Source organism: Passer domesticus, chromosome 5 (genome assembly GCF_036417665.1).
Source record: "Passer domesticus isolate bPasDom1 chromosome 5, bPasDom1.hap1, whole genome shotgun sequence".
Classification (NCBI taxonomy): Eukaryota; Metazoa; Chordata; class Aves; order Passeriformes; family Passeridae; genus Passer; species Passer domesticus.
Window position 1 is genome coordinate 2,448,907 of NC_087478.1, and position 12,806 is coordinate 2,461,712.

The 12,806-nt window shown below is 42.6% G+C and overlaps 1 protein-coding gene across 2 annotated transcripts in view; it reads right to left on the minus strand.

The window, feature by feature from the left end:
• LOC135301528 (interleukin-2 receptor subunit alpha-like) overlaps positions 1–12,806 on the minus strand; it is a 37,349-nt gene that overhangs the window by 3,825 nt on the left and 20,718 nt on the right. The window contains exons 4-9 of one of the 2 annotated variants that reach the window (XR_010363277.1): positions 7,339–7,524; positions 6,997–7,119; positions 6,475–6,702; positions 4,717–4,770; positions 3,762–3,825; positions 1,661–2,525 (exon numbers count right to left, since the gene is read on the minus strand). Coding sequence is in view for 1 of the 2 variants with exons in the window: in XM_064421696.1 (XP_064277766.1) it covers positions 3,782–3,825; positions 4,717–4,770; positions 6,475–6,702; positions 6,997–7,119; positions 7,339–7,524 (635 nt within the window). In the remaining variant the exon portion in view is untranslated. The remainder of the gene's footprint in view (positions 1–1,660; positions 2,526–3,761; positions 3,826–4,716; positions 4,771–6,474; positions 6,703–6,996; positions 7,120–7,338; positions 7,525–12,806) is intronic. The other variant, XM_064421696.1, reaches the window with a different exon arrangement.

Below are 12,806 nucleotides of genomic sequence, written 5' to 3' on the forward strand. Positions count from 1 at the left end.
TTAAAAGCCCTCTTTTAAAACTAAATTGTGTTTTTATGTTTCTAACCCATCTAGAAGCCAGCATTGTCAAATGGAGAGTTTCTCTTTGAATACCCACTGCCTGTGTGAGTGGCTACTCCCCTTACTTCCAACACTGACCTCTTCAGGGTTTATCTCCTTTACTGCCATCCAAGCCTGTGGACCTTCTCAGAAGAAAAGGAGGAAGAAGGAGGAAGAGGAAATGGCTTCCTATTTACCCTTGCTGCCTGTACTTTTCTCTTCAAGCCCTCCTTCTCATTCAGAGTGAAGGGCCATGTCACAGAATCAGTTAGGTTGGAAAAGACCTCCAAAATTACTGAGTCCAATCTTTGACCACCTTGTGACACCATGTGTCATGTCCAGTCATTTCTTGAACACTTTCAGGGATGGTGATTCCACACCCTCCCTGTGCAGCCCATTCCAATGCTTAACCACCCTTTCAGTGAAGAAATTCTTCCTGAGGTTCAGTTTGAACCTCCCCTGGAGCAGCTTGAGGCTGGGTCCTCTCATCCTCTCGCTGGTTTCCTGGGAGAAGTGACAGACACTCACCAGAGTTGCAGAGAGCAATAAAGTCTCTCCTGAACCTCTTTTTGTCTGGGATAAACAATCCCAGCTCCCTCAGCCACTCCTCATAGGACTTGCCCACCAGGACCTTCATTAACTTCATTGTCCTTCTCTGGACTCACCACCACCTCAGTGTCTTCCCTGATCTGAGGGGTCCTGAGCTGGACACAGGACTCAAGGTGGGGCTTCCTTCCCCAGTGCCAACCACAGGAGGGCAATCACTGCCCTGGTCCTGCTGGCCACACTATTGCTGATACAAGCCATGATGCCTTCTTGATCACCTGGGCACAGCTGACCCATGTTCAGCTGCTGTCACCCAGGTCCTTTCCCCCTGGGACACTTTCCAGCCACTTTGGCCCAGCCTGTAGCACTGCCTGGGGTTATTGTGGCTAAAATGCAGGACTCAGCACTTGGTCTGTTGAACCTCATTCCATTGGCCTCCCACCATCAGTCCAGCCTGTCCAGATCCTTCTGCAGACCCTTCCTACCTTCCAGCAGATTAACATTCCCAGCATACTTGACAGTATCCCTGAATTTACTGAGGGTTCATAGAATAAGATACTTACTACAAATAAATCCTATCCCAACAAGAATAAAAAAGCCATGGGAAATACAAACATCAAGGCTGTAGAGTGAGAATAACTCAACAGGAATACTAACCAGTAAAGCAATGACACACACTCTATCTCAAAACAGAAAACTAGACCAAAACCTCCTCATGCCTTCTGAATTATAAGGAAGGGATCCACCCCATTTTGGCTTTTGTCATATGCCATGTAAGCATCTGTAGTTAATCTGGTCAATCTGGGCATTGGTAAAGTCAATACAGAGAAACTGGTCAGGACCCTGAGTCATTTGACCTGTATATATACATAAATAACTATATGTCTCTGTGTGTGTATAAATAAATACATATTCACATACATATATTACAGAATAATAATATATGTATTATCATATATACTATATATTTATTATTATATATATATAGGCAATAGGGTGAGAAGAACTGCTCTCCAAAGAGACTTGTTCCTCCCCACTGCCTGCCTGAGATTCATCCAGGTGAAACCCATCTTACCCAGATGAGCGTGGCTAAAAAGAGGCAGAAGAATATCCAAATTCCCAATAGTACAAGAACATGTCAAGTATTATGTGTGCTTGAGCCTGTCCTCAGATGCCTTTGTGCTGGGCTCTCTCACTCTCTGCAGCTACAAAAGGAGCTGTCAAATTAATTGGCCACCACGATCTGCATCATCCTTGTCTGAGCTGGAGGAATGATGGAGGAACTGTCATGGAAGGCACAAATCCAAAATAACTGGGAAGAGGGGAGTGATGAGGAATGCATGTATATAGCAAACCATAAGGGAATCCAGTCAGATTTTCAGCTGCAGTGCAGGGGGTGAAGGGGTTTAATTTCCAAGGGGAACAATTTGAGGAGAAAAGTGTGCCTGCGCTTGCCCCACCTGGGTGGGGAAGAGGCAGGGGGACATCAGGTGTCCAGCAAAGCTGCTCTGTTTGTGGGGAGGATGGTGTGTGGGCTGAAATGACAGTGGCACCATTCAATGTGCTTGGGAGAATTGTCCATATGTACTCCTGGTGGCTTGGGAGGGGCTGCAGTTATATTAGAAATACATCTGCTGTGTCGTAGGAGGAGGAGAAGTGGGTTTGGGAAGCAGCTTCAGGCAGGGCTCTTTCCCCAGCAGTGAGTGATGGGGTGCAGTCCTCCTACCAACACTCTGTAGGTGGAAAGTCATGCTGTCCCCATAAGAGTTGAGCTGTAACATCTTCTGCCACCTTCACACATTGGATTTGGGTGTCCAGGCTTCCTCCTCGTTTGCCATTGCTAGTCTTGGGGTCACTGGTGCAATCTGGTTTCTTCTGGTGGCAAATCATTAATTTCACAAGTTTGCATCTGAATGCCACAATTCCCTGAGAAGTCTTCCCTACAACAGGAAAAATACTTTTTTACAGGTGGGAAGAAGCAGGTTTTCTGTGGCTTCTTCTATATTTACTATGAGAAACAACGGAGTATTTTTTGCAGATGACACCATTTAGGATCTCAGTTACTCTTTCATTTGTCAGTTCCTATTTCATCTGGCATTGGCTATTTCATCTTTGTTCCACCACAGAGCCAGTACAATGTAGATCATTCTTGACACTTTGTCACATAGCACACTTTCAGAAATCCTACAATGGCCCAGGCAATCTGCACCATGGTTGACTATCTTCACTAAAGCACATTTCAAAGCATTGTTTACACTTTATCCAGCCATGAATCGACAAAATTCCACTTCTAATGTGGTTTCACAAGGTCCTCCCTTCCCACTTTTCAAGAAACATCCCCATTCAGCTAAGAAGCATTAGTAATTAGTAAGGAACATGAAGAGAAACAGGGATGAGGATTAGTAAAGAGAGAGAAGAGGAGAGTTCCCAAATGTTAAATAGGAACAATTGGCTTAACTAGGCAGGGGAGCCTATGAGCAGGAACAGCCTTGGTGCATCTCACTGTAGTAACAGAAACAGGGAGGAGGCTAGACTGAAATAAATCTGAAGTACAAAGTTGTCATGACACAACTCTGAAATTAGGGGAAAGAAGTTAACAGAATTACGTGGTTGTGGTGGCAGATGCTCCCCCAGACTTCCCACAGTTTGGCCAGAGAGAAAAAGACTGATTGCATAACCTATCTGAAACAATGTATTTGCATAGCTAACCTTAATTTTCCCACAGAATTAATCTCCCACCCATTATTTGAACTGCCATTCTCAGTTCCACAATGGCTGGGACAAAGACTGCTTTTTAGAATTAGAGAATCACAAAATGATTTGGGTTGGAAGGGATATTAAAGCCCATCTCATTCCATTCCCCTGCCATGGGCAGGGACACCTTCCACTACCCCAGGCTGCTCCATCCAACCTGGCCTCGGACCCTTCCAGGGATGAGGAGTCCACAACCTCTCTCAGCAACTTGTTCTAAGATTTTTTTTATTTGATTCCTCCTTTTTTTGTGCCAGTATTTAACAGCTGAATCAGACAATCCCAAAATCATGGCTCATATTTAACACCAAAGATTCCAGAAATCTAAGCAGTGCATCAGGGAAAGGCTGATCCAGTTGATAACTCTTCCACCTCTGGGGATTTTTTTGTTATATTCCATGTTTTCCTCCTTCTGCCCCACTTACCTTATCGGCTGCTTGGTGAGTCACACAAAGGCAGTGGGAATGATAAGCAGAACAAACCAGATAGCTGTAAAACGTGAAAACCAATATGGTTAGCACCTGGAGTTACCTTAATTATTGTATTTACTCCAGCTGGGAAAAACAGGCAGGATTAGGGATGGGGTCTCATCTTGCCCCTCTGCCCAGAGGCAGGAATTTTTCCATGTTTTCCCATTGCTCCCAGGACTCAAGCAGAGGGGACTTGGGCTACTAGTGATTGACCACAGTCAAATAACCAGGGACTGCTGTTGTTGTGGTCTCTGGAGCAGTTTGCAAAACTCCTCCTTCCCTTCCTTCATCTCACTCCATTATTTCTTCTCACCATAATGTGCACTACAGTTTTTGACAGACTCCAGCTGGAATCAAGAGCCCTTGTGCAAAGTCTTGAGCTTATGCACAGTAAGACACAATTTCTATTTCATCAGCTAATGGCTGAGTGGAAGATAGGGAAGTGGGAGAAGAAAATCTCTTCAGACTGATCTAAATGCATTGGTTTAGCCATGAAGAAATGTTCTATTTGCCCTCTTTTTTATTCCTTTGAAAATGTGAAAAAGACCTCAGCATTTAAATATTTACTTTTTTATTTCTGCTTTTTTCCAGTTGAAGTGATTCACTGAATTCACAGAAGGTCTCAGAGAAGAATCTGAAAATGGTTCCATTTAAAAAACAGACTTTTGGTTGATCTGTTTTCTTTTACATTCCTTACAAATATTTGAAAATTTCTTTGTAAAAGCTTAAGTGCTTAAACAATCTGGTTATACTGTCTTTACTAACTTCTCACAAAATACATGGGTATAGCTTTGTCTTGAAGCATATTTAGCAGCTCTTCTAACAGAGATGGATCTCTTTGGAATGGAACAACAAACTGAAAGACCAACTAAGTGCTCTGGGTGGTGAAGTCTTTAATAAAATGACATACCTGTCACTGGCAGTGTCCCTGATGAGGAAGGGAAAGAGGACAGAAGACTCAAACCTATGAAGAGAGAGAAAAATCTTGATTTTTTTTATCAATTTGCTCTTCTGATGAAGAGCACCAGGACAGTGATGAGGACAGAGCTGGGCAAAGAGCCAGCTCATTCCAGCACCAAAGCACCAAGCCCAGCTCATTCCAGCACCAAAGCAGCTCCAAGGGTGGAGTCTGATAGCTTTAAAATTGCCATGTTTGTTTCTTGGCCATCAAAAGATCTTTCCAGCCTGGATACCAACATACCTGCTAACCTGATACCTGTTAGTGGTGGGCATGAAGTGAACTGGAATGGGATCCATCTAAGATCTTTACCTCATATAAGAGGGGAAGGATGACTTTCAAGGTGTCACGCTAGTACTTGGAAACATGGTTTCAACCAGGATCTGTTTTTGTCCAGAAATGTAAACTAAACTTTCCCTGGTGCAAGAAATTAATTTCTCTCTTATCCTGAAAAGGAAGTCTGAACTTGCCCTGATATGGGGCAAAATTTTTAACAAGATGCCCTGTAATAGTGGTTGAAATTTTTTTTTGTGCTGAATGCTGAAGGAGAACTGAGAAAGTTCTAGCCTCATTACAGACATCAGATCATAACAAATACAAAGGCAACACTTTAGGGGAATAAACATTTGGTACTCTATTTGCAAGGACCTGACCTTGCTGAGGTTTGAGAGCATTTTGCAGGAAACTGGAATTACTGTTCAGTTAAATTAAAGGCAACGGGGGCTTCTTTTGTTATCCAGTCCCATGTTTTTCACAATCCAAATTTAAAAATTCTAAAATATTTGTAATTTTTAAATAGATGAAATTCCAATCGGCTGTATTATTTTCTAGGACTGGTTTGTTGATGGGCTGTATCTATCAGAGCAAGAAATTCTTTTATCCTGATAGCACCAAGTGAAATTTCAGTGGATTCATTCTGTACCAGGAACACTCTGAACCAGGCACCACAGGGGAACAGATCTATGAAATAGGGGAGAAAGTGCTGGGCTGATGCTGAAACAAGGTATGCAGTGGTCTGGTATGGTCACAAGGGCTGGAATGACAAAATAGGCTGAATTTCTCACTGACAGCCATTCATTTTACAGATATAAAAGCCACAGCAAACTTTCACAAAGTAGAAATCTGTACATTTTCCTGGAAATGTGTGGAGTTTCTGCCATGAGTAGGGAAACCTATTTCACAAATACTTCCCAAGGGATTAAGTAAAGGAATCTGTACATTATAATTATTTCAGTGGTAAGTTACATTTGACTCCTAATCAATACTATTTCTTTTGTTGGCTTTAATATAGGTATCTTGATACAGTTTTATATTGTGCTATAATCTGCTGGTAGTTATTTTAATTTTATACTGTGTAGCAAGTAATCCTGATGAAAGTCTTTTGTCTGTTACCTCCTGTTCATATGTCTTAATAAACAACTCCCTTTTATATGAATACATCTGATTTGCCATCAACAGAACTTGCAGGACAGGGTGATTCCTTAAATTTAAACTGTTGACAAAATCTGAGGCTAAGGAAGGATTTGCCTTCATTTCAACCCCTTTCTATCAAGGTGTTTAAACACACAAGGGACTTCTTTCTTCCCCTCAGTGGCAGGGCTTCTTTAGTAAACTTTTTTGAAGCCCCCACTCTCCCCAGGACAGCCGGGGTGTCTGAACCCCACATGAGCAGGTCAGGGCATTGCTGTGGTGTAACCACAACCATCTTACCTGGCCCAATGGTCTGTGGTGGCCACTGGTTGGTGTCATTGGTGCATCTCATATCAAGGGGGGTCCAGAAGGTTCTGCCATCCACCTCCTTGCACGTCCTGCTGCCAGAGGTGGGGGGTCTCTTATCATAACCCGCCTGGCATTTGAAATGTAAGACTTGTCCCACGTAATGCGTTTGGGGCAGCTTTATGGAGGCATGTGGAACAGTCTTGGGAGGACCACAGAAATCTGTGGGAGCACAAGGCAGCACATGGTTAAAGCAGACAGAGTTTGCATACTGCTTCTGTTCTTGAAAATTTTGTGTTCTTAGGAAATAAAGACAAGCAAGGTATTTCAAGCCTTTATAATTCTTGGTTAGGATATAAAATGCTCATTTGCTTATACTGTACCACCTTATTCAGCCAAGATATTACAGAAATAATTTCTTTCCCTCTGTCTGCAAAATAATTAAATATTATTCACCATTTTTACACTACTTCCATGGAAATCAGCAGGAAAAGTATTGAATGAGCTCTTATCTACCTTTTTGTTTGGACTCTGAAAGGTCTTCTTGCTTCTGGGGTGCAGGGCTCGTTGGTTCTATTTCTGGCTTCTGTGTAAGTTCTAACTCTGTCTTGGAAGCCATTGCTGATGAATTTTTAATTTCTGTGGAGAAGTTACATTTGTTGAGTTACTGCAGGACGAATATCAGAACAAAGTGCCAGAGCACCCAAGCTTCTAGAGGTTGGATAAAACTGTTTCAAGTTCTAACTTAGAAAAATAAGCACAAAAGATCTTTTGTTAATGCCCAGATTTGTTTTATACCAAGTTACACATGGAGGAGAAACACCTCTATATATAGAAAAAAAAACAACACTCACTCACCAATGCATTTAAAATGTTGGAATTCCCAAACAGCACCCTGCTGTCCACTCTTACACTGAATTCCTAGGTATACACCAGCTTCTCTGTCATAGCCAGGGTCACACACATAGTACAGTCTGGTCTGTACTGGATACATGTCGGCAGTAACATCAGCAAATTCACTCGGTGGAAGACGTGGGCATGCTCCTGCAAATAGAAAGCCTGAGAATCAGCACAGCCTGGCATTTTACTTTATGGATCAAGGACTTCCCTGTTCTCAATACCAGACATGTCCAGCAGATGGACAACATGAAACATTTTCTTAATGAAGAATCATTATTGTCAGCATTTTCTTAATGCAGCTGTATGTAATTGTTTTGGAAAGCAGCTACCACCACCAGAGTGTGCTGCCCTCAGTCTATGGAGTGAGGCACAATAGGCAAAAGTAAGCAATTAAAAGTTGCAATCATATATAAGCAAACACTGGGAACAGGCACAGACTCTCAGTTCTGTCTGAGGACACTAAAGAGCAGTTTACTGTGAAATAAGTTTGCAAACCTAAATATAACTTGTCCCAAAACAAAGACGTGAAGTGTTGTATCATCACCAAATCATATCTAAATATACTTCTTAATCAGTTGGAATGAGTTAAGTTAGATCATTTCAGCGCACTTGAAAAGCCTGCTCAAGCTGAGCTGGGGACCCGGAGGTTGGTAAAGGCACTACTTAATTATTAGTTAAGGCCTAAAGGCTGAGAAATTCAAGGCTCAAATAGTCTGGTTGCACCAGGCCTCTGGATCTTTGGGGGCATGATCTGTGGCCCTTTATGCTTATGCACAACAGTAACAGCTATCAGGAGTGAGATTTCTTAATCCTCATATCCTTACACTTTCTGCACCCATAATTAATGCAGCCTTAGCAAACAGTAGGAATGACTGCCAAAGGCCATCAAGTCCCTGATAGTTGTTCATCATCTGGTGTCTGCCCTTGACTCCCAAAAGTGCTTTCTCCTTGAAAGACCAACAGCAACTCAACCTGTGACTCCCAGCCCCAGCCCTGCAATGCCTTTTTCTTTCATTTCCTCGCGTCGATAATTTCTGCCCTTTTTACTTTACATTGTTTTGCTGTTTAGTAAGTCACAAAGTTTGAAGAAGGCAACAATGAAAGGTTTGTGCGCAGTTTAACAGCTAATCTGCATAAGGGTTGTTTTAATCCCCTTGTATCTTTCTGTTATCAAAGGATTTGCCTTGTAAACGACATCAGACTGTGGCTTTGAGAGAAGCGACTGCACCCGAAATAGTTAACCACATGGTTTACCACAGACTGTCAGGGTGATTAAAATTAAAGAGTTATCAGATCAGCAGCAAGTTGAGATCATGTACTCTCACTTTCCCTGAAAGCTAAAAGCTTGTTTCCCTCAAGACTTCAAAAGCCTCTTTGAAGCAGATTGCAGATCTGAATCTCAGCATAAGGCACTCAAACCTACAACTCATTAGTCTCTTCTTAAGAAAACCCACAACATTTAACCAACTCATCATAAAGGGCAAACATTCTTTAATTGATGATCAGATGTCAGGTTGTTCTGAACTTGCACACATCAGCCAGGGATTGTGCAGAAATGGTGCACTTGGGAGATGGTCAACATCCACTTTGCAGCTGGATCACACACAACCTTCCTTGGATCCAGCCTTTTAATTTCATCCACATTGCTCAAGTTCTTGTCTTCTCACATCTAAATAACTGCAGTATCTTCTTTGACCTTTACAACCATATTCCTTTCTCCTATCCAGAAAGAATTTTGGAAATTTCCCGGGTTTTGTTGTGACCTTGTGCCTGCCTCCTTTTAACTTTTAACTGCTCCATTGTCACATAAAATATTTTGCTCCCATTTTCAAGAGCCTTTTCCTTTGGAACCATCATAACCTTTTAAAACATTAGCTTGTCTTCCCATACTTCTCACCAATGTGCTTGATCAAAGCCGTCAACTTTTGGGTTTATTGTTGTACCAGTCCTCACACTGGGAGGAGCCGTGAATGAATACAGATATTGCAAAATATCCTTTGCCATGATTGCTCTGAATTGTCTCAAAATATCTTATATATCTTCAGAAGTCCTCCTCTTTATGTGGTTTTTACTCCTCTTTCTAGAAAAAGTAGGCACTCAGCCTGTAACCCATGCCAGGTAGTTTTAGGGAGTGAAAAGATCCTCCCCGAGCCTCATTTTCTCCAGGCTGAGCTCCCCCAGATCCCTCAGCCTCTCCTCATCAAACCTGTGCTCCAAACCCTTCCCCAGCTCCACTGGACCTGTTCCAGCATCTCGTTGTCTTTCTTTGGTTTCATGTCATGGGACCTCCTGGAATACTTTGGGAAGACTGCAGAGAGGATGCAGACCTGGTGAGCTCTGGACCATACTGACCTCTGGAGTGAATTGTGCCTAGAACTTCATTCCATCTTTGTTCCCAAGGAGACTACATGGTTTACTCCTAAAAAAATCAACATCCTTGCTGTGTGAGTGGGAAAATAGGCAAGGGATTGGAAGAATCCAGGGAGTAGGGAATGGCAGGGTAGATTTTTTTCTCCCTCACCAAATTTCTGACTTTTTACATTTTTAGGGAAGATTAGCTTTGTTTTCTGGGGTTTTCTGTTGTTTTGCACCCTGTTGGTAATTAGCCAATCAACTTGTTTGAGTTGGTGTGATATGAAAATATCAATCTTTTAAGAGGCCAGCATATCTGGGCATAACCTGCCTCACAGCCTGTGGTGACCTAGTTTTGCACAGCCCAGCTTTCCCTGGATTCTGCATCCCTTCTCATCTTCTCCAGGACTGCACTCCTGCTAGTACTCGTTTGAAATACTGCCCTCACATTACCTTGAGATGTCTTGATGTTTTGTTGCCTCCTCATTTTCCCTCTGCACATATTCCAATTTTTCGTCCCCATGACAAGGTGCTGTGTGCCACTATTTCCTCCTCTTGCTATCCTGATGTTCACTGTTCTCTCATTCCTTCATTCACAAAATTCATCAGTCCCTACCAATTATTCTCACTTCCCATACCCCAAAAGTGTCATGGGACTCCATTTATCTGCAGTTAGAGGTAGTAAATCGGCCAAACAGAGAGGCTGGTATAATTGTGTTCACAGGGATTTAGCCTTTCTGTCAGTTGCACAATTATGAGAAAATTTAGCTGTCCTAAAACAGATGGGAATTTCTGTTTCTCCCCCCATCTTCATGGATTTTTGGTACCTACAGCATTTGTGGAAATTCTGGAGGTGGTTTCAATTATTATGATGGAGTGGATGGAGACAAACCCTTGGAATTAGGAGACTTGTGTATTGGGACAATAGGCAGCCATGAAACATAAAAATTAAAAAGTAGTTCTTGGTTCTGCTGGAGTGCTCCCTAAATTAGGTTTGAAAAGCTTTTTGAGACCTGAAAGCCTTGTCATCTGAGCCAACAGATAAGTGTGATCTGGGGTGTCTGATGCCATTTGAGATGTCTCAGGGCATTTGGGATTTCCACAGGAGCTGTCAGATATCAGACAGGAGATACTGGAGGGAAAGAAACCCAGCATTTAAATCAGCATCAGTTCTTTCAGATTTCTTCCGTCACATTTCCCATGCACCTATGTTACTCACCCAACCACAAAACTACCACAAAACTGCTCTTGGTGGGTGTGCTGGCAGTACCAGGCTTCATGAAACCCTCCCTTCTGTTTCTCTTCCACATCTGAGCTGGCAGAGCAGCGATAGATGAGGGTCTAAAACAGCACCTTCAGTCCACAAGAAGCGAGTGCGGAAAATTTGTAACAGGTATTTTTAGTGTTAGGTAAAATACAGACAGTGAGTCACGCCACACTAACCTAAACTCAGAACTTCCTCTGTCACGTGGCTGTGTGTCACCAGCACTGACATTATTCTGATCTCAAGTTAAAGCAGCAAGGTGCAAAAATAGGACATTTTTCCCCTTACTACAAAGGCAGTAGGATGGGATTGGTAGGAGACTGGATGCTCTGAAGTTTTGGGCAGAAGCAGTGGAAGAAACCAGGCACTGCACACACCTGCCCAGTTCAGAGATGAAGGGCACCTCTCCCCAGAGACAGCAACAAATCAAACCAGGTGAAAATGAAGATACTCTCCCAGCTGTGCCTGAAAAGCTAAATCAGCCCTGGGGATTTATGTGCTGTGAGAAACTGGGCTCTCTAAATGGTGCAGTCTCATGAAGATGAAACTGATACAGGCAAAGAGAAGGAATTGATACCGACAACAGGACTGAAATGGTAATGAACTTTTCCTAATTTCAAAACCTATTCCCAAAGGATCCTTTAACGAGCAAACCTCAGGTCTGCAGGAGTCTTTCCCCCATTAATGTCATTTATTGCTTATGTGAATTTGTAAGATGGGAACAGATCCCAAAGGTGGGGTTGGGGAACAGACCCCAACTTTATTGTAATTTGCCTGTGAGATTATAATTAACTGTTCCTTAGATTACAGAGAGATTATCTTAAAAATAATTTGAGTAATAGTGAGTCTGCAGTGTAAGTGACAGAAATACAGTGCAGATAAAATGACCAGGTGCAAGTTTTAATACAAACAGCAATGGAGGAAAGACCAGCCTTGAGGGGATGGAGGTGGGTTTGAATATTCCCAGCAGTGAAGAACAAGAATGTTCTGTTCTAAGGATCTGGCAGTTCAGTCCCTGCTGAGTTTGCTGTGCCAGATGTCTCTGTTTAAAAAACAGTGTAAAATAAAGTGGAATATAAACTGTCAGGAGCCCTATGACCACAAAAAAAACTGTGTTTGGGAGACATGAACTTTTCTCTTACCTCTTGGCTTAATCCTGCTTACCAGCTGTTAGCCATTGACCTAGGCAGTGGAATCTAATGCAAAAAAAATTCCATCTACAGCAAGGCTAGAGCAGGTTGCACAGTGGACTAAGCTTTGTCATGCTAAGCAGAATTTGGCCTCAGGAATGTGCCTTCTTAGCTCATTCTGTGAGAAGTGGAGCTGGGCAAACCTCTCTAGAGCACAGCAGACACCTAATTTACCTCCCCCAAAGCAAAGCTTTAAGGTGCTCCTTCCTTTTTGTCAGCTGCAGCGGTGGAAGAACATTCTTACATGCTCACATTGATAATCAGAGTGGTTTACCTGATGCACTGATGGATCTCACTCCTGCCCTAGCTGAGAGGCTGGGCTGGGGACTTGAACTCAAAAAGTGGAATTGGAAGAGGGAACATTAGCAAAAGAGGAAGAGGGAGGAAAACTAGGAACATTAGCAAAAGAGGAAGCGGGAGGAAAACTAGGAACATTAACAAAGGAGGAAGAGGGAGGAAAACTAGCCTGGACACTGTGTGTTGTATAGAAAGTGCAGTAAGTAAAGCATGGGGAACACTTGTTTTTGTTTCTGGGTGTTTATAACATCCGTGGTTCCGTGGTAAAGCCACAGAGCTCAGACTGTCTAAATGGAATCATAGCACATGGTTTTGTAGCAAAA